This window comes from Ctenopharyngodon idella, chromosome 22 (assembly GCF_019924925.1).
Source record: "Ctenopharyngodon idella isolate HZGC_01 chromosome 22, HZGC01, whole genome shotgun sequence".
In the NCBI taxonomy this organism is placed as follows: Eukaryota; Metazoa; Chordata; class Actinopteri; order Cypriniformes; family Xenocyprididae; genus Ctenopharyngodon; species Ctenopharyngodon idella.
In genome coordinates this window covers 27,089,199-27,114,606 of record NC_067241.1, presented here as the reverse complement: position 1 = coordinate 27,114,606, position 25,408 = coordinate 27,089,199, and the positions used below count along the sequence as shown (strand labels likewise).

The 25,408-nt window shown below is 35.9% G+C and overlaps 2 protein-coding genes across 3 annotated transcripts in view; one reads left to right on the top strand and one right to left on the bottom strand.

Annotated features, from left to right (window-relative positions):
- Positions 1 to 10,145, bottom strand: part of LOC127505211 (uncharacterized) — a 69,754-nt gene extending 59,609 nt beyond the window's left edge. Inside the window, exon 1 of the mRNA XM_051880603.1 lies at positions 9,864 to 10,145. The gene's annotated coding sequence lies outside the window, so the exon portion shown is untranslated. The remainder of the gene's footprint in view (positions 1 to 9,863) is intronic.
- Positions 10,146 to 19,497: 9,352 nt separating this feature from the next.
- nkain4 (sodium/potassium transporting ATPase interacting 4) overlaps positions 19,498 to 25,408 on the top strand; it is an 81,076-nt gene continuing 75,165 nt past the window's right edge. The window contains exon 1 of one of the 2 annotated variants that reach the window (XM_051880373.1): positions 19,498 to 19,823. In XM_051880373.1, the coding sequence (XP_051736333.1) occupies positions 19,770 to 19,823 (54 nt within the window). In that variant the 5' untranslated portion in view covers positions 19,498 to 19,769. The remainder of the gene's footprint in view (positions 19,824 to 25,408) is intronic. The other variant, XM_051880372.1, reaches the window with a different exon arrangement.

Genomic DNA, 25,408 nt, shown 5'->3' with positions numbered 1-25,408 from the left:
TCCACAAGGCGAAATGTTACTGAACTAAATCCATGTCGAGGTTACATCACACTAATGTCAAATTCATGCCATTCTATTGACACAAATGCTTTATCCCATTATTGACAGTTCTTTGCTACCCTTTGGAGATTATGGTGTTGGCATTTTAAGTACTTTAATGGCAGCGAACAGTCAAAGTGATTAGGCAACAAGGGTGATAAGGAGTGAAAATAGATAAAGGCTATTATGCCCTTCGCCCTGAGGAAATGAATCAATATTGTGTAGTGTTATGGATGAAGCCTGTTAGTCTAATGCGTATCACAACAGGCCCTGAAATACTCCTAAGTGCTTAAATGCCTATTGAGTTTGGTGCAGCCCACTCCTATTTCCTGACCATATGATAGCCAGTGATGAGAAATAGAGAGAGAGGGGGGTTCCTGTCTGCCTGGATGAGAGGAATAGCAACATGAATCTCACTTTCTGTCATCCACGGTGGAAAGAGAGAAATGAGAGGGCTGTTCCTTGGGTCACCGCCTCTCAGACAGAAGATGATGTCAGTGAACCAAACGCATGCAGGTCATTCTCTTGTTCAGCTGTGTATAACAACACATTTGCACTCTTAAAAGTAAAGGTTCAGAAAGGGTTTTGCAGCCTGATACCACAGGAGAACTTTTTCAAAAGTTTCAGGAAGAAAACCATCTGTGTACTGGTGCTCTAAAAACCCAGAAACCAATAGACTCTTATGAAAAATGGATTCTAAATGGCAGCAAATAAGAGTTCTTTGGCTTGTGGAACCCTTTTTTGGTGCTGATTAGAAACCTGCTTTTTGGGTTGTATGAAAAAAGGAGTAAAGAAGCTCAACATCAAGCATCATTCAACACATTTTACTTCCAGGTCTACGTTTATGAAGACAAGCAGTTTTGCTATTTTATATAAAAATAAATAGCATCATGAGTTATTCCCAATAAGACCAGAAGTGTGCATGAAGAAAGTAAATTTTGATATAATGTTGAGCATAAACCCAAACACAAAGGACTTTTTCAGCCTAAAAGGGTTTTAATATGGTTCTAAATTATTAATGGCATAACTGTCCTAACCAGACACGACGCCGTGACACGCGATAAAAGGTATCTTTTTTCCATGTTAATCTGAGTTTTTGTCCTAACCAGCCACGACGGCGACACACAAATATGTCCCACAGAAGAAAGTAAGTCACACAGGTTTGGAACGACATGAGGTTTTCAGTTTTGGCAAACTATCCCTTTAAGGTGACCAGTGATGGGAATAACGGCGTTATAAATAAACGGCGTTACTAACGGCGTTACTTTTTTCAGGAACGAGTAATCAAACAAATTACTTTTTCCCCCTTTACAACGCCATTACCATTACTGACAAAAAAGTGCTGCGTTACTATAATTGAGCTCACTGAAGCGGTTTTCATCCGAGTATGCTCCCTCTCAGCCATAGGACCTGCAAAGTTTTCTCTGGTATGTATTGGGGTGGGACACATGCTAACTGATGACGATTGGTGTGTGAGTAGAGATGATAGACCTGCAAAGCGTTTTGTTGTAAAGAAATAGTACAGGTTAGTCATACACAAATATAATTTTAAACTGATAATAATGTACGATGCTCTGTGTGTGTGTCAGAACATGCGAGCGGAGCACGAGCTCAAACCAGAATACCCTTTGTGACATGCTGGATCGAAAATAAGTGAAATAAGTTTTTTCTAATCGACTAGTAGTTGTTCATTTAAGCCATTAGTTGACTAATCACATTTATATTAATTTGATTTCTTAAATACTGGAGAGAATAAACCATAATAATGAGCGTTTACATACTATAGGCTATATAGCACTCAAGCGCGCACATAAAGAACCGGCAAAAGTAATGATTATGAATGTGACAAAAACAGCAAGGAGACATTTTAATTGTTTTCTGAATCCGTGTCGGCTGGAAAGATGAAGTTGACATTGCTGACTCTCATCTCCATGGACGCGCTTAGAGAGAGAATGCACATTTCATTCGGATTACATAATCAGAGAGTAGCCTATTTCTCTTCGTTTTGAATTATTTCGTTTAAAAGTAGACATTTAAAGCTTTCTATAGATATATTTCTCATGTCTGTGAGGCAAGCAGCCGCATTTAGCCTATAAGACGCGCTCCAGTTCATGTGCGAGAGATCGCGCCGGCGCCTCCATGTCATGATTATATTGTCTGCTATATTTGCTTCTTTTTTATTTAATCCAGACAATTGGTTGATGAAACATTGATTAAAATTAAGATACAATTTTTACAAAACGAAATTCACTTTAAAGAAAGGCTTTCTACAAAACAAAACTTAATGAAGTGTTCAAAATCATGTCTGACCCACTCCATGTCTCCCGATATATTGCACATCTTATGATGTATCCTATCTTACTCATGCTGTTCACTTTTCAAAATCAAATAGATGAATTTAAAACATAACATAGGCCTACTTAAACAAATAATTTATTTTTAGACTTATATTTAATATTGGGGGCATCCAAGTTAATTGACATAGGCCTATTTGATTTTTTTTTTAAAGTAACGCAATAGTTACTTTCTCTGGTAATTAGTTACTTTTATAATGATGTAACTCAGTTACTATTTGTGAGAAGTAACTAGTAACTATAACTAATTCATTTTTTAAAGTAACATGCCCAACACTGAAGGTGACACATTGAAGAACCTTTAAGAAAAGCATCATGTTTCATTCATTTTGGGAGATCCCCCAACACTTCTCAGTACAGTTCATTCGTTGCAGATAACACGTTGACCACTCTACGTGTCACGTACACCGCGGCTTTCCATTCGTCTGCACCCATGCTCTTGCAATGTGTAGTGTTAATTATTAAGGGATTTTCATACAGTCAGTGCGTCTGGTGCCCTAAACCCTCCCTCTACCCACAGTCACACATATTCCACCCGAATCCATAGGGATTATTAATTTTTCCCTCTCTATCTCTCTCTCTCTCAGCTCATATCTGTCTTAAGATACAGAAGCGTATGAGTGTTATTTGATCCTGAATCTTCTATGACATCAGCAGTGGCAAGAGTGCATGGCGTGCATATTAAACCCTGCCTGTGCACAGCACACATAAGCATATATAGAGTACAAACTGACCCATTCGTGCACCTTTTAACACAGAGAGAGCAGGTTTCGCATCCTGCCGTGACAGCATGACGGTCTGTCACGTCACACAACACAGACGAGACTGGTCATGTGGTTAAAAATGCAGCCACTGTAGCTTGTCTGTAAGGATGTGGCATGTTTAATATACAAAAAGTCAAGCAGAAGAAAGCTGCTGGTGACCCGTAAACAGTTGTGGGCTTGATTGCATATATGTGCGAAAGAGAGATCTATATTTGGACAAGGGCTTTCGTGCAACTTTTATCAAATTTATTTTATTTATTTTTTTTATTTTTTGGAGAAGGTACGAGTGGCAGTCCTGGATCACATGGTGCCCTAAGCAAGGCACAAAAAATGTTTATAACTTACAGCTTACATGTTTACATAGTTTTTGATCAGAGAACAATCGGGCCTGGGTTAAAATCCTTGACTTGATATAATAATAATTCTCAGTAATATTAAGTAATATTAATCAATAATCTGTTCAGCTGCAATTTTACGTTATTAAATACATAATAATTTCTTGTGAAATATCAATATTAATAATAATAATTATTATTATTATTATTATTTAATTATATTTAATATATTAGTATTTAATTATATTTTATATTTCATTGATATTTCACAAGAAATTATTATTTCTTTAATAAAGCAAAACTGCAGATGAACTTGAAAACTGATAATAAATCTTTGTGTTCCACAGGAAAATAAATTATGAGTTTTGAGTAGGGATGCACCGATAGGATTTTTTGGGGCCGATACTGATACCGATTTTAACAAACAATTATTGTCCGATTCTGATACTGATATTTGTCACTTGCTCTCTTATTTTTGTCATTAAAATAGTGTTTTGATCATGTTTTAAATCAGCAAAGTTATAAAAAAAAAAAAAAAAAAACATGCATTAAGTTACACTAGCTAGTTTATTGCTGCATCATCAAATAATTTCTAATGAACATGGATTGGATCCATTTACCATTCAGCAGGCCTACATAAATACAACTGAACAAAGATACATATGAAATAGCTTTTAGGTAGGTTTAAAGCTACAATATGTAGTTTTTTCGCCGCTAGAGGTTGACTACTCAAAACAAAGGCGTAGCTTGATGACGCAGAGTTTGAGCATGGAAAATGTCGTCTTCACCTCACAGCCGGGAGGACGGGACTCGGGCAGAAATCATGTTCATGGATGAGATTATTAACATTACTGTATTATGAAGCAGAGCAGGGCGAGTGCTGTTGAAGCTGAACGAAGCCGCTGGAGCAATTGCTAATGAGAGACGAGCACGACACACGACTCGAGGGCAGAGGAACTTTTATTATGCCGCAGTCGCTGCTTCCACTTCTTACGTTCAAATGTGTATGAGGTAACACAGCGCTGTTTATCATATTAGATACATTTGAGTGTGTTGAAAATGATGTTTTAACGTTACTCTGTGCGTTCACATGGTAGCTGCTCTGTTGCACACTACAGTAAGCTAGATCGATTTTAGAATATCATAATAATAATAAATGCTGGGTGGCTTGTGTTGATAAATGGCATGCAATTAACTTTAAAACATTGTATGATGGAGAAAATGCCGTATTACTTAGCTACTTGACAAAATAGTGGTTTTCTCTGAGGCATGGTAAAAGCATGGTACTCTCTGAAAATCTAAAAAAAAAATCGGAAAAGAGAACTAGATTTAAACAATAAGACTAAATGTGTTGAGCTATATAAAAATAATTCGTTTTCTGTCTATAAATGTAACCAAACAGTTGTTCCATAGTCTAATAAAACATGTAATATATTAAAGCGTCTTTGGTGTTTCCATGGTTTCTACAAAATAAAACAGGAAACCGAGGGTAATGCGGATATGACGCCATTGACAGGCAACTCCCGGACACGTCCCAGATCCTTGGTTAAAATCACAATTTTCTCACGATTTACAAACAGTTGGAAACATTTGGGATATTATAAGTACTCAGCTGAACAAAATATATAACACTGGCCGAGTGGTTTTTGGATATTTTACTGCAAAATTCTTACATATTGTGCCTACAGATTTTAGTTACAAAAATAAAGTAAACAAATGTAAAATAACACTGCACATATTCTTCACTGTATAAATTAAATCCATAAATTATTATTACGTTGAGACGTAGCTAAATTCTACTGTACAACGGTAATATATTTCTGTCACAATTACTTAAAAGTTAAACTGAACTTTTATTTTGACGGGTTGCTGTGAAGACCTTCGAATTTCTGTGTGTTTATGACATGGCGATAGATTTTCTCAAATGAAATGATAAAATTCTCATGAAGTAATTCTGGAGATGAAGTTCATGCATTCATGGCCTCATATAGTGAGGCAGCAGAGGCTGAAAACACCGCGAGCATCACGTGAGCTTCAGTGTGTGCATGTAAGGTAAATTAAACCGCGTGTCTGCGCCATTCATTCACACAGAGACACAAAAGAATATGCAGGATTCATTTTTAAAAAGTCTTTTTGCAGTTTAATATTCATAGACACTAGTCTATATCACATGTTAATTTAAATGTACTGACCTACTTTTTATTTATTCATCAAAACTTTGACAAATTCCATGACATTACGCATTTTACAGCGCTATCCGTGGTTTTATGACTGGATTTCGCGATTTCGTCCGTGTTTTCGCAGGCACTAGTCTTTATCGTGAGTTGATTTAAGTGTACTGACCTACTTTTTATTTATTCATCAAAACTATACAGTGTTATCTGCATTTTTATGATTCCGTGATTCCGTCCACGTTTTCGGCGTTGCAGAAACCATAGGGCCCTATACATACAGTGCTCAGCGTAAATGAGTACACCCCCTTTGAAAAATAAACATTTTAAACAATATCTCAATGAACACAAAAACAATTCCCAAAATGTTGACAACACTAAGTTTAATATAACATCTGTTTAACTTATAACATGAAAGTAAGGTTAATAATATAACAAAATTTTCAGTTTTCCTCAAATTAGGGTGATGCAAAAATGAGTACACCCCACAACAAAAACTATTACATCTAGTACTTTGTATGGTCTCGATGATTTTTAATGACAGCACCAAGTCTTCTAGGCATGGAATGAACAAGTTGGCGACATTTTGCAACATCTATCTTTTTCCATTCTTCAAGAATGACCTCTTTAGAGACTGGATGCTGGATGGAGAGTGATGCTCAACTTGTCTCTTCAGAATTCCCCATAGGTGTTCGATTGGGTTCAGATCAGGAGCCACTGAATCACTTTCACCCTGTTCTTCAGAAATCCAACAGTGGCCTTAGATGTGTGTTTAGGATCATTGTCATGTTGGAAAAGTGCACGACGACCAAGGGCACGGAGTGATGGTAGCATCTTCTCTTTCAGTATAGAGCAGTACATCTGTGAAATCATGATGCCATCAATGAAATGCAGCTCCCTGACACCAGCAGCACTCATGCAGCCCCACATAAGGACACTGCCACCACCATGTTTCACTGTAGCCACCATGCATTTTTCTTTGTATTCCTCACCTTTGCGACACCATACAGTTTTGAAGCCATCATTTCCAAAAACATTTATCTTGGTCTCATCACTCCAGAGTATAGAGTCCCAGTAGTCTTCATCTTTGTCAGCATGGGCCCTGGCAAACTCTAGGCGGGCTTTTTTGTGCCTGGGCTTTAGGAGAGGCTTCTTTCGTGGACGGCACCCATGCATGCCATTCCTCTGCAGTGTACGCCGTATTGTGTCACAGGAAATAGTCACCCCAGTTTGGCTTTCTACTTCTTTAGATAACTGCAGTGAACTTGCATGGAGATTTTCTTCAACCCTTCTCATCAGAAGACGCTCCTGCCGAGGGGTTAACTTCTGTGGACGACCTGGACATCTCTATGAGATGGTTGCAGTTCCATCTTTTTTAAATTTTTGTACCACTTTTGCTACAGTATTCTGACTGATAATTAAAACTGTCTGCTGAACACCTGTGTAATGAATAATTAGACTCACCTGTGGTTGAATTCTTGTTAAATTAGACATTTGTAGTCTAAAATTCAGCTTTGCTCCAGAGACTTTCAGTGGGGTGTACTCATTTTTGCATCACCCTAATTTGAATAAAACTGAACATTTTGTTCTCTAAGTTATATCATTAACCTTACTTTCATGTTATAAGTTAAACAGATGTTATATAAAACTTAGTCTTGTCAACATTTTGGAAATTGTTTTTGTGTTCATTGAGATATTGTTTAAAATGTTACTTTTCAAAGGGGGTGTATTCATTTATGCTGAGCACTGTATTAACCCTTATGAAAGTTACAAAAGTTATTTAGTAAAGAGTAGTGAGCAATTTTTTTTTTTTTTTGTCTTTTGTTGTTTGATTAACATTAAAACGCAGACAGCAGCACAGCAGGAATATTAGATTATGGATTAATCTTGGATTATGCAACAGACATTATACAGCTCAGTGCCTTCACGCAGCAAATTAATAAACCATGGGTTTGTTATATCAGCCTTTTTCATGCTGGTTGTAAATTGATAAAAAATCGGCCGATAAATATCGTTGGCCGATACATTGGTGCGTCTCTAGTTTTGAGTGACATAAGGGTGGGTATACAGTCACAAAATTTTCACTTTAAAGTAAATGATCTTTAGAAGTTGTGATTTGGTTGAACTGACAAAATGTGAATGTGAACAGTTGATTTCTGTCCTAGCGCTTTAGACAAACTTTTTTTTTAACCAATAGTAATCATGTGACTTTTTTTTCTGCTGGTGACTCAGAATTGTGCTGCTTAAATCAACACAGTTGTCAGTATAAGGTGCAAAAGACAGTTCATCAGTCAGTAAGCCCTCAGTAGAGAGCCTATCTCTCTCATACACTCACACACACTGAGTTTGAGCTGCAGTGTAAGAGGATTTCATTCATCCATATTCACTGTATCGGACAGACTCTCGCAGTTTCTCGGTCAGCTTGCGCTGGGGGGGGGGGTTCTGGGGCATAAGCTCTTGGTGTTAAGTCACTTTCTTGCTTAAATAAAGTCTATCCCGGTGGGCCTAGAATAACTTAACACTTAGGGATCACACCATTAATTGCGCTCTCAGAATGAAGACACTAAGAGCTGCTTTATCACAGGTTCAAAAAATACACTAAACACTGTAATAATGCTAACTACATCAAACCACAAAATCTGACAGTGGTACACTCTGAAAAATGCTGGGTTAAAAACAACCCAAGTTGGGTTGAAAATGGACAAACCCAGCGATTGGGTTGTTTTAACCCAGGTTAAATGTTTGCCCAACATGCTGGGCAGTTTTATTTAACCCAAATATTGTTTAAAAATTACTATATGGCTGACTTAAAATTAACCCAAAATAGGCTGGAAATTAAAAATCAGACACATAATTACTAGAGGCAACAATAATAATCAAAAGGTGAACATTTATTAATAACCAATTTAATAAATGTTTATTGTTTAATTAATATTCATTCAACTTATTAATAAATGTTCATTTATTAAAGATATTAATAGGCTAAATGTTAATTTCCAACATACTTTGGATTCATTTTAAACAAGCAATACAGTAATTTTTAAACAATAGTTGAGGTAGATAAAATTACCCAGCAGGTTGGGCAAACATTTAACCCAACCACTGGGTTAAAACAACCCATTCGCTGGGTTAAAACAACCCAATCACTGGGTTTGTCCATTTTCAACCCAACTTGGGTTGTTTTTAACCCAGCATGTTTTAGACTCTACAGTAATGCCATCATATATTAATACTATAGATGCTGTATACACCATTCTACTAGAAGATGACCATATTCAATATCATATTTGAAGCAATACCATGGAATTACCATACAGTATGTCCAAAAATACATTACTCACAAAAAAATAGAATGGTACCACCATGGTTTTTGAATATGTACTATGGTACTACCATGGTATTTTTTAACTTGGTATCATTGTAAGTACTACCATATAAAATATTAGTTAATATAAATATAAATATTTCAAAGCACCATAGTATTACCATAACCATACCATGCTACAGTCACAGTACTTTTTTTGAAAGAAATGATAGTGCATGGCATTATCGTGGTAAATATACATAAAACCGTAGAAAAACCCTAAAAAATGTCCAAAAAACATGGAAGAACCATGATACACATTCACAGAAAAAGTGGTACACCCAAAAAACAAAGGTCTAATGGGGCATGGTAGTCCATAGTACATGCCCCCTCCAAAAATCCTTGATAAAACCATGGTATCATATCCACATAAAATAGGTTGTACCATGGTACTGTTTGGTAGTTTTTATTAGCCGAACATTCATTCAGGACACACTTTAAACCATCTTTACCTTATTAATTTACTCTCAGTATCTTCCCCTTCACCACCCCTCTCAAGAAAATACAGAATCGATAAGAACATCGATATGAGCCCAGAATGTCCATTCAATGATCTTGAGTCTCCTGAAAAAGATCTCAGTACAGCCTTAATCGTGTTTTAGACTGACCGAGGCTGCTATTGTCTATGAAATGTCTAGTGACTGAAACCAAACAGCATATTTAGGCTATACAGAATGTTAGTTATATAAAGTGACAAACATAATAAGAGTCTCATAAACTTCTACTCAACAACCCACCAAGCCAAACACTTAAAATGCCTCCAAATGACGGACAAAAACACCTCAAAGTTCAGCATTTACTGACAGGATCAGTGAGGGAAGATGAAGCGCGCTTACCGTGCGTTTCACAGAGCCAGAGAGACTGATGCGGCGCGCAGCATCCCTGCCATCCTCAGTGAGAAGACTTCTACTGCGCGCTCTTCTCCGGCATGATCACCGCTCCTCAGCTCTCCTCCAGCTCAAACAGCTGCAGGCTGACAATCATGGCTGGTCTTTTGCTCTCAGTTCATCGGCTGTGGAGCGCGAACAGTGCCGCCTACTCTGATTGAGTTTAGAGAGCGCAGAGGCTGCGATGATCGCTCACTTTCTCCGGGCATATGGACCATGTGATGAGACTCATCCCTCCATCTGCGCGAGCCCGATCAGCGCCACCCAATGGAAAAATCATGCTATTCATCACTAATGCTATATGGGCCGCCCAATTGAAAATTAACCGGCCCAGTTCTGAGACATTTAGTGACAAAAGCTTCTCCATTTGACCAAATTTCCTTAACTTTAGAAGTACCATTTAGATTTAGATTTATTGCTTTTACATATAGCTTAGGTGAGAGTGGGGCTAGTTGTCACAATAGCTATATCTCAGTAAGGTTTGGTGTTGAAAGTACACAAACGTGATTTCTTTTGCAGTGGTTCTGTATGTAGGTTTCTAGGAAGCTTGTTTTGCCACGGAATTAAAAATAAAAAAGCCAATTGCGACTTTTTATCTCACAATTCTGACGGTTTTTTTTTTTTTGTTTTTGGTTTTTTTTTCTCCAATGAAGACTTTATCCCACAATTCTGACTTTCCCTCCCAATTCCAAGTTTACATAGGCCTAGGCTATTATGGAGCCCCTAAAGGGACATGGTGAAGGAAAAAAAATATGAGAAAAATTTGTCAATGCTTTTGCGTTCTCTCGCAAACGCTTTGCGTTCCCCCAAGAAAATTTGTGTTCTGCCGAGAAACGTTGCGGTCGCTCGCAAAAGCTCAAAAGGATTCTCAAGGGAACGCAAAAGTTTTGCAAGTGAACGCAAAGTTTCTCGGAGGAACGCAAAAAAAAAAAAAAAAAGCGATATAACGCAACAGCCAGGGTTGCCAGGTTTTCACAACAAAACTCGCCCAACTGTTACTCAAAACTAGTCCAATTGCGTTTTGGGGGATCCCCGGTAAAAATCCACATTTTTGGCAGGGATCCCCTGATCAAATTAGCCTTCCAGGGGCTAAATATCATGTTATTGGGGTCGCTTCAACACGTGGAGCAACAAAACAACCCGCAGCAGCACTGTAGCCCAATTCCGCGGGAAAACCGCAGATTTGGCAACACTGGCAACAGCACTGACTTATTGTTTTTCCTCCCATTTCATTTTTTTTTTTTTTTTCACCACCATGTACCTTTAGGGGATTTATAATACCTCACAATTCTGAGAAAAAAAGTCACAATTACCTTTTTTTATTCCGTGGCTGAACAATAATTTAAACCTCCAAACTACATTTAAAGTATCATATTTTTTCTAATAGCTGTTGTATAAAAAAAAAAAAAAAAAAACATTTAGGCAAAATCCAACTAATGAAAGTAGATTTTAACCTAAAGGTTGAACTTTGTTTCATAAATGTCTGGTTGTCAGTTTGTAATATTATAGAATTCATTTTTTACAATATCTGTTGTCTAAACCAATTGTACCCTTCACATTTTTTGTTGCATCATCTCTTGTTTGGTGCTTCATGGTTTCCATTGTGACAACTTACCCCATATAGCCTATATATGTCAACATGTAAAAAGGCTAGGCAGCTGAACTCCTGCATATTTAAATTTTAGATTTATTACTTAAAAAATCACATTAGAATAGCAACAACAGTTTGGGCTGTTTCTAAGAAGTGATTGGAATCACAAGAAAGCAGCACAATTGTGTGACATTACTTTTATACAACAGGTTAACATTGAGTAACTTACATTTTAGACAAAATATTGTTTTTGTCAAAGAAAATTGTTCCAAACGAAGCCACATCCGACACTGATAAGTCACGTGACAGTGACAACATGGCGAATGTAGTACGTCCGTATTACATTCATACTACACACACTCATACTAAATACAATGTACTTTTTAGTGGTCATGAAGTGATTACTTATTCAAAATAAGTAGGCCTACCTACTCAAGAGAGAACACAATTTCGGTCGCAGCCTTACTAAATGAATTAGCGGTTTTGAGTGAATCGGTTAAATAAATGATTCAATGACTCACTCAAAAATCACATGCTTTGTTCCTGCAGAAAGAGTTGTTAAAAAACCCCAACACCACCACTAATATGGAATGACAGTCTGTCTAGAAAGTATAAACACAGACAAGCAGTGCAATACAAAGTGAAAAGTTTGTGTACTGCTGAACTTTAAAACGCTGCTCGACTTTTATTTCATATAATATCTTATTCTCGTTCTTATTCCTCTTTACATTATTGTATATTTAACATTGCATTGAATATTACATATTAATACCTCAATGTACATAACATAGGATGTATTACTCTTACAATTTACCATGCTTTTTAGGTCTTCACTTACGTGTCTGCGTCAGTGTTCTGTTTTCCTGCGCTGAATTGCACCTCTGAGACTAATACAATTAAAGTATTGCATTGTCCTGCCTCCAGTGGACTATATAACCCTTTTTTGTCATGTGAACTGTAGAGCTCAATAGTTTTAATCAAATAAAAGCTGCCACACTTTACATAAGTGTTCATGTTTCAAACTAATTACAGAATACTCAGTAAAAGTAAGTACTGGATGAGACTAATGAGCAGTGTGCATATTTTCTGAAGCAGCTTGTAACTACAAATTGCTATCGTGATGTATTTACATGGATTGTGAATAAAATGTATTTTTTGTTTCTTTATCATCCTATTTTATTTCCTCTGATTATGCTAGATTCTCCTGTTTATTTAAAATGATGTACAGATAATGGTTTTTCATAAGTGGGCAACATCCACTAAAATAGACATGGCTGTGTTTAAAGCTGGCTCATATATATAGGCAACACTTACTGTATGAGCTGTTTTATGACTGTGGGTCTTCTCCAAAAGAATCAATGAGTAACTCACTTTCTCTGAGTGCTCTTGTGTGTATGTGTGTGTGTGTGGGCAGGTTTTATACTCCTCCGTCTTTGTTGGAGTCTCATTGTGGGGTTTATTTACGTCTGGCTCATAGCGCAGGTCTCGTCTGCTAACTGGCCTGTCAGTCTGCATTAGATCTTGCTGTTTGAAAAGTGTACAATACAAAGCCCCGACCCTCCATTTAGAGGAGCACACATCAGCGCACTTTAACTAGAGGGAGGTGATGAGAAGACAACTATAGAACTCCATCAGATACTCTGAGGTGTAACCCAGTTTGACTTCTTTCCATCGCTGGTGTTTGTGTGGGTCATGTTTTGCCCACATTGTGGGGACAGGCAAAGCAAGCAAGAGGCTGTGCAGAGACAATGCTGAGGTGTTTAAAAGTAAAGATAACAAATCATATCAGAAAATCTGGACGAAACAAAACAAAACAAAAATGGAAATAAATAAAAATTATAATTAACAAATAAATAAATAAAGTATATAAATGTCTCATCATTTTTGCAAGGCATTGTTAATATTATTAAGTAATATTTGTACATTCAAATTAAATATTTACAAAACAATAATGTTCTTCAAACAAAGTATAAATAAAAAATAATAAATAAATAAATAAAGTGCACAAATGCATCATCAAATTGTGCAAATCATTGATAATATTATTAAATAATCTTTGTACATTAAAATGAAATATTTACAAAACAATAACGTTCTTCAAACAAAACAAAAAACAAAATAAAGCAAAAACAATTGAACAAATAAAAATAGAAATAAATAAAATGATAACAAACAAATAAAGTGTACAAATTCATCAGATGCATTAAATATTTATAAAACAATAATGTTCTTCAAACATAATAATAAATAAAATAATAAAATAATAAATAAATGAATAAATGAATGAATGAATGAATAAAAGCACAAATGCATCATCATTTTGCAAGTCATTGTTATTATTATTAAATAATATTTGTACATTAAAATTAAATACTTATAAAACAATGTTCTTCAAACATAAATAATAAGTAAATAAATAAGTAAATGCACAAATGCTTTGTCAGATTGTGCAAGTCATCGTTAACATTATTAAATAATCATTGTACTTTAAAATTAAATATTTATAAAACAATAATGTTCTTCAAACATAATAAATAAATAAATAAATAAATAAATAAATAAATGAATGAATGAATGAATGAATAAATAAATAAATAAATAAATAAATAAATAAGTAAATGCACAAATGCTTTGTCAGATTGTGCAAGTCATCGTTAACATTATTAAACAATCATTGAACTTTAAAATTAAATATTTACAAAACAATAATGTTCTTCAAACAAAAAAGCAAAGCAAAAATAAACAAATAAACAAATAAAATGGAAATAAATAAAAATGATAAACAAACAAACAATTAAATGAATAAATACATTAAAATGAAATACCTACAAAACAGTAATGTTCTTCAAACAAAATAAAAAACAAAACAAAGCAAATGTAATTGAACAAATAAAATGTAAATAAACAAAATTATAACAGATAAATAAAGTACACAAATGTCTCATCATTTTGCAAGTCATTGTTAATGTTATTAAATAATATCTGTACATTCAAATAAAATATTTACAAAACAATAATGTTCTTCAAACACAATAAATAAATAAAAATTATAAATAAATAATAAATAAATAAATAATGTGCACAAATGCCTCATCAAATTGTGCAAGTCATTAATAATATTATTATATAATCTTTGTATATTAAAATTAAATATTTACAACATAATAATGTTCTTCGAACAAAAACATAAAACAAAAACAAGTGAACAAATAAAACTTAATAATAATAATAATAATAACAAACAAATAAAGTTCACAAATGTCTCATAAAATGGTGTTAATATTCGTTAATATCAAATAATCTTTGTAAATTAAAAATAAAATATTTACTGAAGAATTGTGTTCTTCAAAGAACAGTATCTGCTGTTCTTTCATCCAAAAATATCACAAACTATTTATAGCAGTCTGTGTTTGAGCTTGTGTGTGTGTGTGTGTGTGTGTGTGTGTGTGTGTGTGTGTGTGTGTGTGTGTGTGTGTGGCAGGGAGGAGGGAAGCTTTTAAGAGAGGAAGCAGAGGCTACAGTGATGTAATGAGAAGTGAAGTGCTCCATGGCAGTACAGGCTCAACCTGTAAAAGATTCATCACTCTGCCTCATGTTCAGAGAGGTAGAGTCGAGCAGCAGGAGGAGGAACCGCTTTAAAGGCTTCTCTATAATGGATCAGCACAGACAGAGCCGAGCTGTCATAGCTAAAAGACAAGAGTTAGTTATTAACATTCACTTCATCATTAATACCTTTACTGTATGCATATGTGTGTGTGATATTTACAGTGTTTTGGCAAAGTACTTGTTTATTATGTCAATAAATATGGATCTAAACAGGGAAAATGGGGGTGTGAAAGGGTAATGTAGCTTTAGGCAGATGGACTTATCAATACAGCAAATTAAGTGTCTCTCTGAACAGACTGAGCATTTACAGTGGTTATGATTTGATAAAAACTTAATGTCTAAAAAAAAAATGTCAATATGTCGCCCTATAATCTTCCATTGTACATGCATATCTGAAAATAAGACCAGTCAAAGTAGCAAAAAATGAATCCTGCATTACGCTCAGCACTGACTACATTTCCGTATTTGTTTGTCCATCAGCTGCCTTCTATCTGGCTCATTTTCATACAGTAGATTTAAATGTGAAAAAAAGAGAGTGAGGAAAACACTATGCTGACAAATTATTAGTGTGTTGAATGATGATAATTGTGTTGGTTATTTTAATGTGAACAATTAAGGGATACATAACAACAGCTTGCTTTTCAAAAAAATATAATGGGGTGTAGTTTTGATACGCGACCGGCAGATGGCGGTAATAGACTTCAAAGAGGCGAACGTTAGTTCCTTCCATCATAGAGTGCAGACTTTCAACAGATGTGACTGCAGATACACAATTCATTTTCTGTCTAAAGTTTGTGACAGTACAGATCTGTCATGTTTATCTCAGCCATGAAAAACTGAAAACATAATGTTCGCCATCACTGTCAAAACAACTAAATAAACCAATAAATAATGATCACATAAAATATATACGTCTCAGAATACGAATATAAAATACTTTGTATAAACCAATGCTAAATGACTAACGTTGGATTGTCTGTTTGTTAGATTTTTACATTTTTGAACTGCAAAACACAACCATGTGTTATCAATGGAGAAAAACATCCACGATGCAGAAAAAAAGCACACAGCAATGAAGAGGTTAAACGAAATTTTTATATATATATATATATCCTCCTGACACCCAGCTAAGGAGTTTGGTCCTTATATTTTTAGCGAATTAGTCCTGTAAAGAGCACATTCAGAGCTTTTCAGAGGTACCAAATGTTCGGAGGTTTCACCATGACCACTCCCTCTCATTGGTCTTTAAAATGGCTGACATTAATTTAGTGATCAAATTTAACACCCTTATGGAAATATGATAATATTATGTAATTAGCATTTAAATCTGACTAATTTTCAAATTGTTTGTCACAAATCAACATCTCAGGAAAATGTTACGCACTCTAAAAAAAATGGTGCTATATACTACTAAAAGTGGTACTTTGGCTCGTAATCATAGGAGAACCACTTTAAGTGCTGTATAGCACCAAATCTTGGTGCTTCAGTGGTTCTTTGGGATGACTGAGGTGCTATATAGCACCACTACCGTATACAGCCCCTGTTAAGCCCCTGTATGGTTCTTCAATGGTTCTTTGGGGTGGTTAAGGTGCTTTATAGCACCACTGATATACAAAGAACCTGTTAAGCCCCTTTAAAGGTTCTTTACAAGGCAAAGAACCACTGTTGGTGCTGTTTAGCACCATTTTTGTTTTTGTTTGCATTTTTGAAATAAAATGCGATATGGCACCTCATATGGGTTCTACATAGCACCATTTGACAAAGGTGCTGTAGAGCACCTTTAAAGGGGACCTATTATGCCCCATTTTACAAGATGTAAAATAAGTCTCTGATGTCCCCAGAGTGTGTATGTGAAGTTTTAGCTCAAAATACCCCACAGATAATTTTTTATAGCATGTTAAAATTGCCACTTTTTGGGGTTGAGCAAAAACACGCCATTTCAGTGTGTGCCCTTTAAATGCAAATGAGCTTCTGCGCTCGGCCTAATAGGGCGGAGCTTCAAGAGCTGATTCTCCGGTGTCAGGAGTCAGTCAGAACGCACTATAATGCCAGAAACTGCAAACGTATGCTGCATGGAGATAGAACAGGTATAGTTTAGTTTAATTATGGTTATAACTTATATTGTCTTCTTCCACTATATTAGTACAAGCCTGTTGTACCGGACCCGGTCCGAATGATGGCCAAAACTTTACAGATGAGTTTTATGATGTTTATAATATTGTACTTCATACAAAAGATGAACCGTTTTCACTCTAGAAAATCACCATAAGAGCTTAATAAAACACAGTGCAAGTGTGCATTAAAATATTATCCATAAACTCTCTCCCCCTTGCATTATCATCAACATACTGTACATAGCGAAGTACACAGAAACACTCGTTACAACTAACAGTATATATAAAGACCTTATGCCTTTTTGGGCGGTGCTTAATAAACTGGTAAACTTTATATCCGTAAATCAACTCCGATGAACTGTAATAAAGTGCTCTCACCTTCATTACTGCCGTATCCAGTATCACTCTGGAGACTGTAAGCTGGATCACGAACAGTTTACTGATCTATCCTTGAGTAACACATTTTTAGCACAACCTCTGTTTTGAATTGTCCCTTTGTATTGACATTCGTTCACAAAGCAGTCCGGTGTGAAATGATTTGCGCAGACATAATCGAATTTCAGTAGAATTGAGGGAGCATTTTCTTCGAAAACAAAATGAATCCACCTCGTCTTCAGCGGCTCAGATTTCAGGAGTAAATGGAGAGAGCTATGTGGATTAATCCATCAAGCTACAGAACACCTAAAACGCTTGGGAGACATTCTCGTCAGTGCAGCAATGGCGGACTGTGTAAAACATGTGTGAACTCGCTCAGGGTGGTTCTATGTTAAAACGGCACTGTCTGTCAACATTCGTGGGCGGGGCCTGTGGCTAAAGTGATGTCACACTGCCAGGGATCTGGAAACGGCTTGTTCTGAGACACTGCTTATGATTTATGGGGAAAGGAGTGGGTGGATTTTTATCACTATAAGGTGGTTGTGTACATACACTGCCAACACACATTTATGTCCAAACACCATGCAAAAGTGAATTTTGCATAATAGGTCCCCTTTAAAGATATGGTGCTACATAGCACCGAAAGTGGTTCCCCTATGATTACAAGCCAAGACCCATTTTTTGTGCTATATAGCACTTTTTTTTTTTTTTAGAGTGTGGGGTTTCAAATCAAAATATGACTTTCTGTTACGAAACAGGACATTGATTTTATACGTCCTCAGTAGATGACAACAGGACTTAAAGCATGTTTATCAGGCATTTTGGGAGACACAACAAGTGAATAGGGAAAGAAATTACATATTGCCCCCAAAACACATGAATATGCAAATTAGATACATTGTATATAATGGGAAAACACGTTTATGGCCATTTTACACACATATTACATAAAGCAAAATGGTATATCAAATCATTCTGTTATATCTTTCATAACATAGTTGAGAATCATCTTTATACAAAAGTTTGGTATAAAAAAATCCTGAAACCTAAAAATTTATTGACGATTAAAAAAAAAATCCCATTGTTTTTGCCTTTTCATGTCTATTCACCTCTTATTTTATTTTTAAAATAAAAGTCCTGATGTCTTCTACAGAGCATAACATATGAATAAAATATTATTATTCATGTTATTTTCCTATTTGTTTCTTATGCTCTAAACAAATGTAATGACAAAAATAAATAAATAAATAAATAAATAAAAAAAAAAAAAATAAAATAAAATAAAATAAAATCAATTCACAAAACTTTTTTTTTTTTTTTTTTTTTTTTCAAAAATATATAACTGATTTTTCTGGGGAAAAAAGAAACAGTTATAGGTTTTTGGCCACTTTTGACTGGGAATGTGTGGGTGTGAAGAATGAAGAGCTAAACCAGCTAAGACCAGCAGACCATCTTTGGCTTATGTTTTCTTTCTTTCTTTCTGTCTTTCTTTCTCTAGCAAGGACGTGGCCTCTAGATATGGTTTTTAGGAGGTTTTAAGCTTGTTGTTTGGTGGTCTTATGTGGTCTCCAAACCTGGTAATGTATGCTGATTTTAGAGGTGTTTTGGGCACTTCTGAGCTGATCAGGCAGGGATATCAGCCGGGCAACCAGCTAAATCAGCTGAGTTGACAGTCTTCTGAAACCAGATTAAACCAGACAACCAGCACTTGTTTGGTTTAAGGTTTTGCTTATGGTTCCTATGATTTTTTCCCGCTCCAGTCCAGTTTTAGGGTTCGAAACAACAACAATAACAACAACACACACACCGTGGTTTCACACAGCCTGTTTGAGAGAACAAGCCATTGTGATTTACATACACCCCCTCTGCCTGCTACCCCCGCCCCTCTTACCCCGTCTACGGTCTACCCCTTGTTCTTCAGCCTCTTTTTTCGCACTTCAGTCACTCACACCCGAGTCTCACACACTCCTGCCGCTACACTCGCGCGACACGCTGCCCGTGTTCAGCTATCACACTTCCACTTGCGTTTCACTAAGCGCCGCGGGAAACAATGGGAACGGAGCCGCTTTGTGTCGGACAGAGACTGACGCGCTTCTCTGTGTTTGTTTAGGACTTTCTGCTGATAGACTCATAGCTATATTCAGGATCCCATTATCACGCTTTAACACAATGGGCTGCTGCAGTGGACGGTGCACCCTTATATTTCTCTGCACGTTTCAGTTGGTAAGTTTGTTTTCTGAAAAAAAAAAAAAAAAAATGTGCATTTCACACCGATAATTATGAGTGTTGTTAACCATGTAGCCTATGCGAGCTGTTTAGTTTATAATACTAATGCCTTGTCCTTTGTTGTTGTTGTTGTAATGTTGCTGTTGCACTGGATAATACACAATGAGTTTATTATTTAAACATTGTGTGTGCTTGAACTCTTGTCTTGATCTGAGTTAAGCTTGAACATGTGTTTAAGTAGTTGGACCCTCCATAAAATAACCCAGAGTTGTAAAAGACACTTTTATGGCCAGTTGAGTGCTTCTGCTCTTGCACTATTGCAGCTTCAGTCAACCCAGATGAACTTTTCTCATAGTGCCATACAAAATTGGGAATACGGGGACAACACAGGATACAGGACTGCAAAAATGAGTTTATGTACCAGTGAATTTTTTTTAATTTTTTATTTTTTATTTTTTTTTATTAATCTGTTAAACAAAAAATATGTTTTACCATGCTGGTCATTCAGTGCACCAATGCTGCCAGATGCAAAACATGTAATGCTGAAGTGTAGTATATTATAATATATCATATTATAGTAAACCATACAGTTATATTTGCATATTTTTAAATATTTTATAATGTAATGTTAAGATTATTATAAATACAGAAAATCTAGCATTCAAACTAGTATTTAACCCAATTTTCAGCTCCATCTGTTGAATTGTTACCACCATTAGACCGAAAATCAGCTGACAGTGTTGACATAACCATATGATAACCATATATTATATAATATATATATATATATATATATATATATATATATATATAAACACATGAATTAAATGCAGTAGCAATTTTGTTTTTCTGACATTGCTAGTTAAATTATCTAAAAATCCCAAACCATTTCTTTACAATTTGAGTTGACATATCATAGCTTGACATGCCAAAATATATGTGTTACTTAAAGGGATATTTCACAAAAAAATGAAATTTTGTCATGATTTATTCAACCTTATGCTGTTCCAAATCTGTATGAGTTTCTTTCTTCTGTTGAACTCAAATTTTTTTATTTTTTTTTTGAAGAATGTTGGTAATCAAACAGTTGATGGTAGCCATTGACTTCCATAGTATGAAAAAAATACTATAAAAGTCAATGGGGTCCATCAAATGTCTGGTTACCAACATTCTTCAAAATATCTTCTTTTGTGTTCAAAAGAAGACATAAACTCATAAAGGTTTGGAACAACATGAGGGTGAGTAATTGATGACAGAATTTTCATTTTTGGCTGAACTATCCCTTTAAGTCATCATGAAATGAAAATTCACTGTTTATATTTTCTAAATGCATTTTATAGACTTTACTGTAAATGTTTATTTATTTATTTATTTATTTGTTTACTGTTTTTACTTTTTTTAACTTCATAATTTTTAATCAATATCATAACTCAGTCTTCCAGTGAAAGGACAGACATCTTTCTGATGATGTATGCAGGACTTCTCCAATCATTTAGTCCACTTAGACCCCGCCCCTCCACAAATGTAAACCTCACATTCACATCTGCCTTCATCCAATCAACAACCGATGCATAAAACCAAGTCCCGCCCTACATTTTGTTGATAATCTGTCTGTTTTACTCGAACGTACATCATAATATGATAGAAAACATCTGTCACATGATGAAGTTTCCATAAATATCTGACTTTGTTGACACACAGAGGGTACATGCTTTTGAACAATAGTTTAGTATGTGAAAGTTCATAGCAAGGACTCTATAGACCCCACGGCAAGCCTCTCGGCGCTAAATTGATCTGTTTGCACTCTTGGCGGGAGCTTTCAGTGGTTAGTCATTAGTTAGATCTACCCATGTTCCTGTCAAAGAGAGAGATGTTCGTCTCTCCTCAAGAAGCTATTATACTGTAATTGTCGCTTAATCTTTATTGCAGCCTGCTCTGGTTCATCGGATACTCTATCCTTGCTTAAGTGTTCATAGAAGTTGTATGTCAGTGAAATGTTATATTGACTTCAAAGTCAGCCATCATCATTCTGCTGTGAGTGGCTGGTGTCCTAATTTCCATACGGAAAGTCTTGCAGCTGCTTTTTGCATTGTTTCAGTCAACCTCCCCCATCCACAGTCCCAGTCTCAACAACTGAACCGATCCCACGACAATGTAAACAGGCGTTGTACGCCTACACCGGTAAACCTCTGCAGGAGACTGATTGCACGTTATTCAAATTTAACTGCCGTTGACACTGTCAAGTAGACATTCTTGTTTTCTACCTTAAATATGGCACTGCTTGTGTAATGCTCAGTGGAGATGCTGTCCATTCTTCCCACAATCCTCACTGACAGGAGCATTAAAAAGCCGTTGACACATGCCCCCTAAAGACAGATGTGTAATACACCTCGGCCCACATGCATGTTTGCACGTCACACACACACTAGGTCACTGTCAGACCTTCTGAGCTTGACAGGGTCCATCTTCTTTTCATTTTAGGCACCTCGGGGGAAAAACATTCCTGGGCTTTGATGTAGTTCTGCTTTCTGTCTTCCTATGAGATCTTATTATCTTGATGTCACAGAGTTTACCGAACGAGTCGGCAGTTACTGATGTTCCCACTTGTACTGTTCTCAGTGGAAAGTTGTCACAAAACTGTTAGACTAACTGGGAATATTAGTCATTTACTGGATGATTGGTGGATTGACACTTCTCTATTACTGTTGCTTTTACTTAAGGAAGGTTTTATACTTTTACTTTAAGGTGAAATACAAGAGATTTGAACAAATTCCTTATGCTACGTAATAAACTTCGCCTCGTAACTTGTTTCTCCCTTTGGGTTGTTAAAGAAATTTGTGGTATTTCAAGTGATCGGATGAATTTTGTCTGGTGGACTGTAAAACAGATGAAAAATTCCATAGATTTACACTGAAGGAAAGACATGATCCATATCCGGAGACCAGAATTAGTGATACACATAGGGTTGCCAGGTTTTCACAACAAAACCCGCCCAATTGCTAGTCAAAACTAGCCCAATCGCGTTTCAGGGGGGTCCCCCGGTAAAAAACGGCTTCCGGGGGGTAAAATCTGTGTTTTTTTAGGCGGGGTTAAATTCGCATTACAGGTACAACTTGCATTACAGAGGCTAAATATGTTGTTTGGGGTCACTTCAACCCGCAGACATGAAAAACAACCCGTGGTAACAGTGTTAAAGTAGCCCAATTCTGTGGGAAACAGTGGACTTGGCAACACTGGATACACAATCAGTTTCGGCTGTCAGATGATGTTAGCTTTTTGAATTAACCCTTTTTACACCTTTTGTGTTCCTGGTCAAAAATGACCGTCCTTTTAAAAATAGCTTGTAAACCACTTGATATCCTATATTATCACCAAATATTGGATTCAGTCTTTTTTGTCAACTTGTTTTCTTTCAATTAGGACAGGTTTTGTATTTCTTTTTGGAACTGATTGATCGTTGACCTCTTTGATCTGAGCTTATGCACCTCAGTTTTTGAGTGGAAAAAAGCATAATTTGTGGATAAATTTACCAATATTCAACGAAATATGGAACCAATTGGCACTGTTTATCACACTATTGTGCTTTAAAGTTTAACCAGGAAATTTGTTTTTAAATGCTTTTATTTTGTACAAAATGGAAAAAAGTCAGACTTGTGGTGTTCCTGGTCAAAAATTACAAAAAAAGAGCATATAAATTTCTTGTTATGCTATGTTATCACCAAATATTAGATTCAATCTTTTTGTCAGCTTGTTCTCTTTCAATTAAGGCAGGTTTTGTATTTATTTTTTAAACTGATTGATCGTAGACCTTTTTTGTAGGCTGGTCATTTTTGACTGGGCACACCACAAGTGTGACTTTGTGCCATTTTGTACAAAATAAAAGCCTTTAAAAACAAACTTTCTGGTGAAGCATTAAAGCACATGTGATTGTACAGAATATTTTTACATTTTATTCAGTATTGCCAAAATTACCCACAAATAATGCTTTTTTTTTTTGGTCAAAAATTCTCAACATTTTTGGGGAAGTAGTTATGCCCTGGATGAGTAAAGTCAGTAAGTTTTACTCCAATGCGATAAAATCCTCTCCGGGTCAAAATGACCCGAACACAACACGAGGGTTAATCACTAACGTTCAATATTGGTACAGTTAGTTTATGCTCATTTTTAGATTTAGATAATGACAATATGAAATCAAACTTAAAGATAAAAACACTTCAAAAACACTAATACTTTAATAGCACTGTTAAATGTAATCTTTATCAAGTCTCAAGATCTTCTGGAGAAATGACAGACTTCTCTCTGGTGACTTATGCCGGACTTTTCCAGTCACTTTGTTTGCTTTAACTCTATCCCTCCACAATTGACTGGAATCTCATATTCATTTTTGAGTGCAACATTCACCTCTCACAATCCAATCTACAACTTTTTCGGTAATCCTTTGAGACTTGGATGCACGTCACAATATGGAAGAAAAGATCTGTCACTAACTCCGTTTCTTTTAATGTCAGAACATCACTAACCAGAATATCATATAGACTTGGGAGTGAGTCCAATAAGCAAACTACCCAGAAAACCTTAGTAACCACATAGCAATGCCATAGCATCATGGCTGCAAGGTTGACATGTACAAGTTTAGCTAAGGACCTTGAATGGCTCCTCACTGCTGAATTCCACACACTCTTCCTCGGAAATCATTCCATATTGTTGTGATGTTTGTGAAAGGTGTACACACCTGTTTGTGTACTGGATAAGGGAAGGAGAGGAACAGGGAAACACAGGTTGACAAACATACACACACACAGAAACGGTTTTGAGCTTTATCCTTTGTTGCTCTTGAGGAACATCTGGTTTGGTTCCTCCTCCTCCATATCTCTGTTCTTGCAGTAATAGATGGGGAGTTTGTTTAAAAGCACATGAAACTGTCAGCAGCTGGTCTAAAGACTCCCTGGTGGTGAGTTAAACTTGCTTTTTTCCTACAGGCCTTCTCCACATAGACCTGACTTGGAAATCACTAGTTTTGGAGTGAATTGGACCGTTATCGAGTTCATTGTAATTCTGAGATGTTCTCCTCCATGAACCATCTCTCATTACCACTTCTCTCGCATGATTGGGCTGTGCAGGGATTTGTGGTTAACCTAGGAGGAATTTAGTCTGTATCCAGGCAAAGCTTAATAATGAGGTTTTCTTGATTAAAAATTCTTTCTTTTGTTAACAAGCAGCTTGAATTTTTATCATTGACTTAAAGGAGTAATTCACCGCACAATGAAACTCTCGTTTCAAACCAGTATGACTTTTCTATGGAAGCTTGTTTCTGCCACGGAATAAAACAATTTAAAAGATTTGTGACTTTTTATCTCACAATTTTGACTTTTTTTTTCTCAGAATTGCAAGATATAGTCGCAATTGAGAGTTATAAAGTCCGAATTGCGATATATAAACTCGCAATTCGTACTTTGTAACTTGCAATTGTGAGTTTATATCTCACAATTCGGACTTTATAACTCACAATTCCTACTTTATAACTCGCAATTACGAATTTATATCTCGCAATTCGGACTTTATAACTCAAGTTGCACTTTATA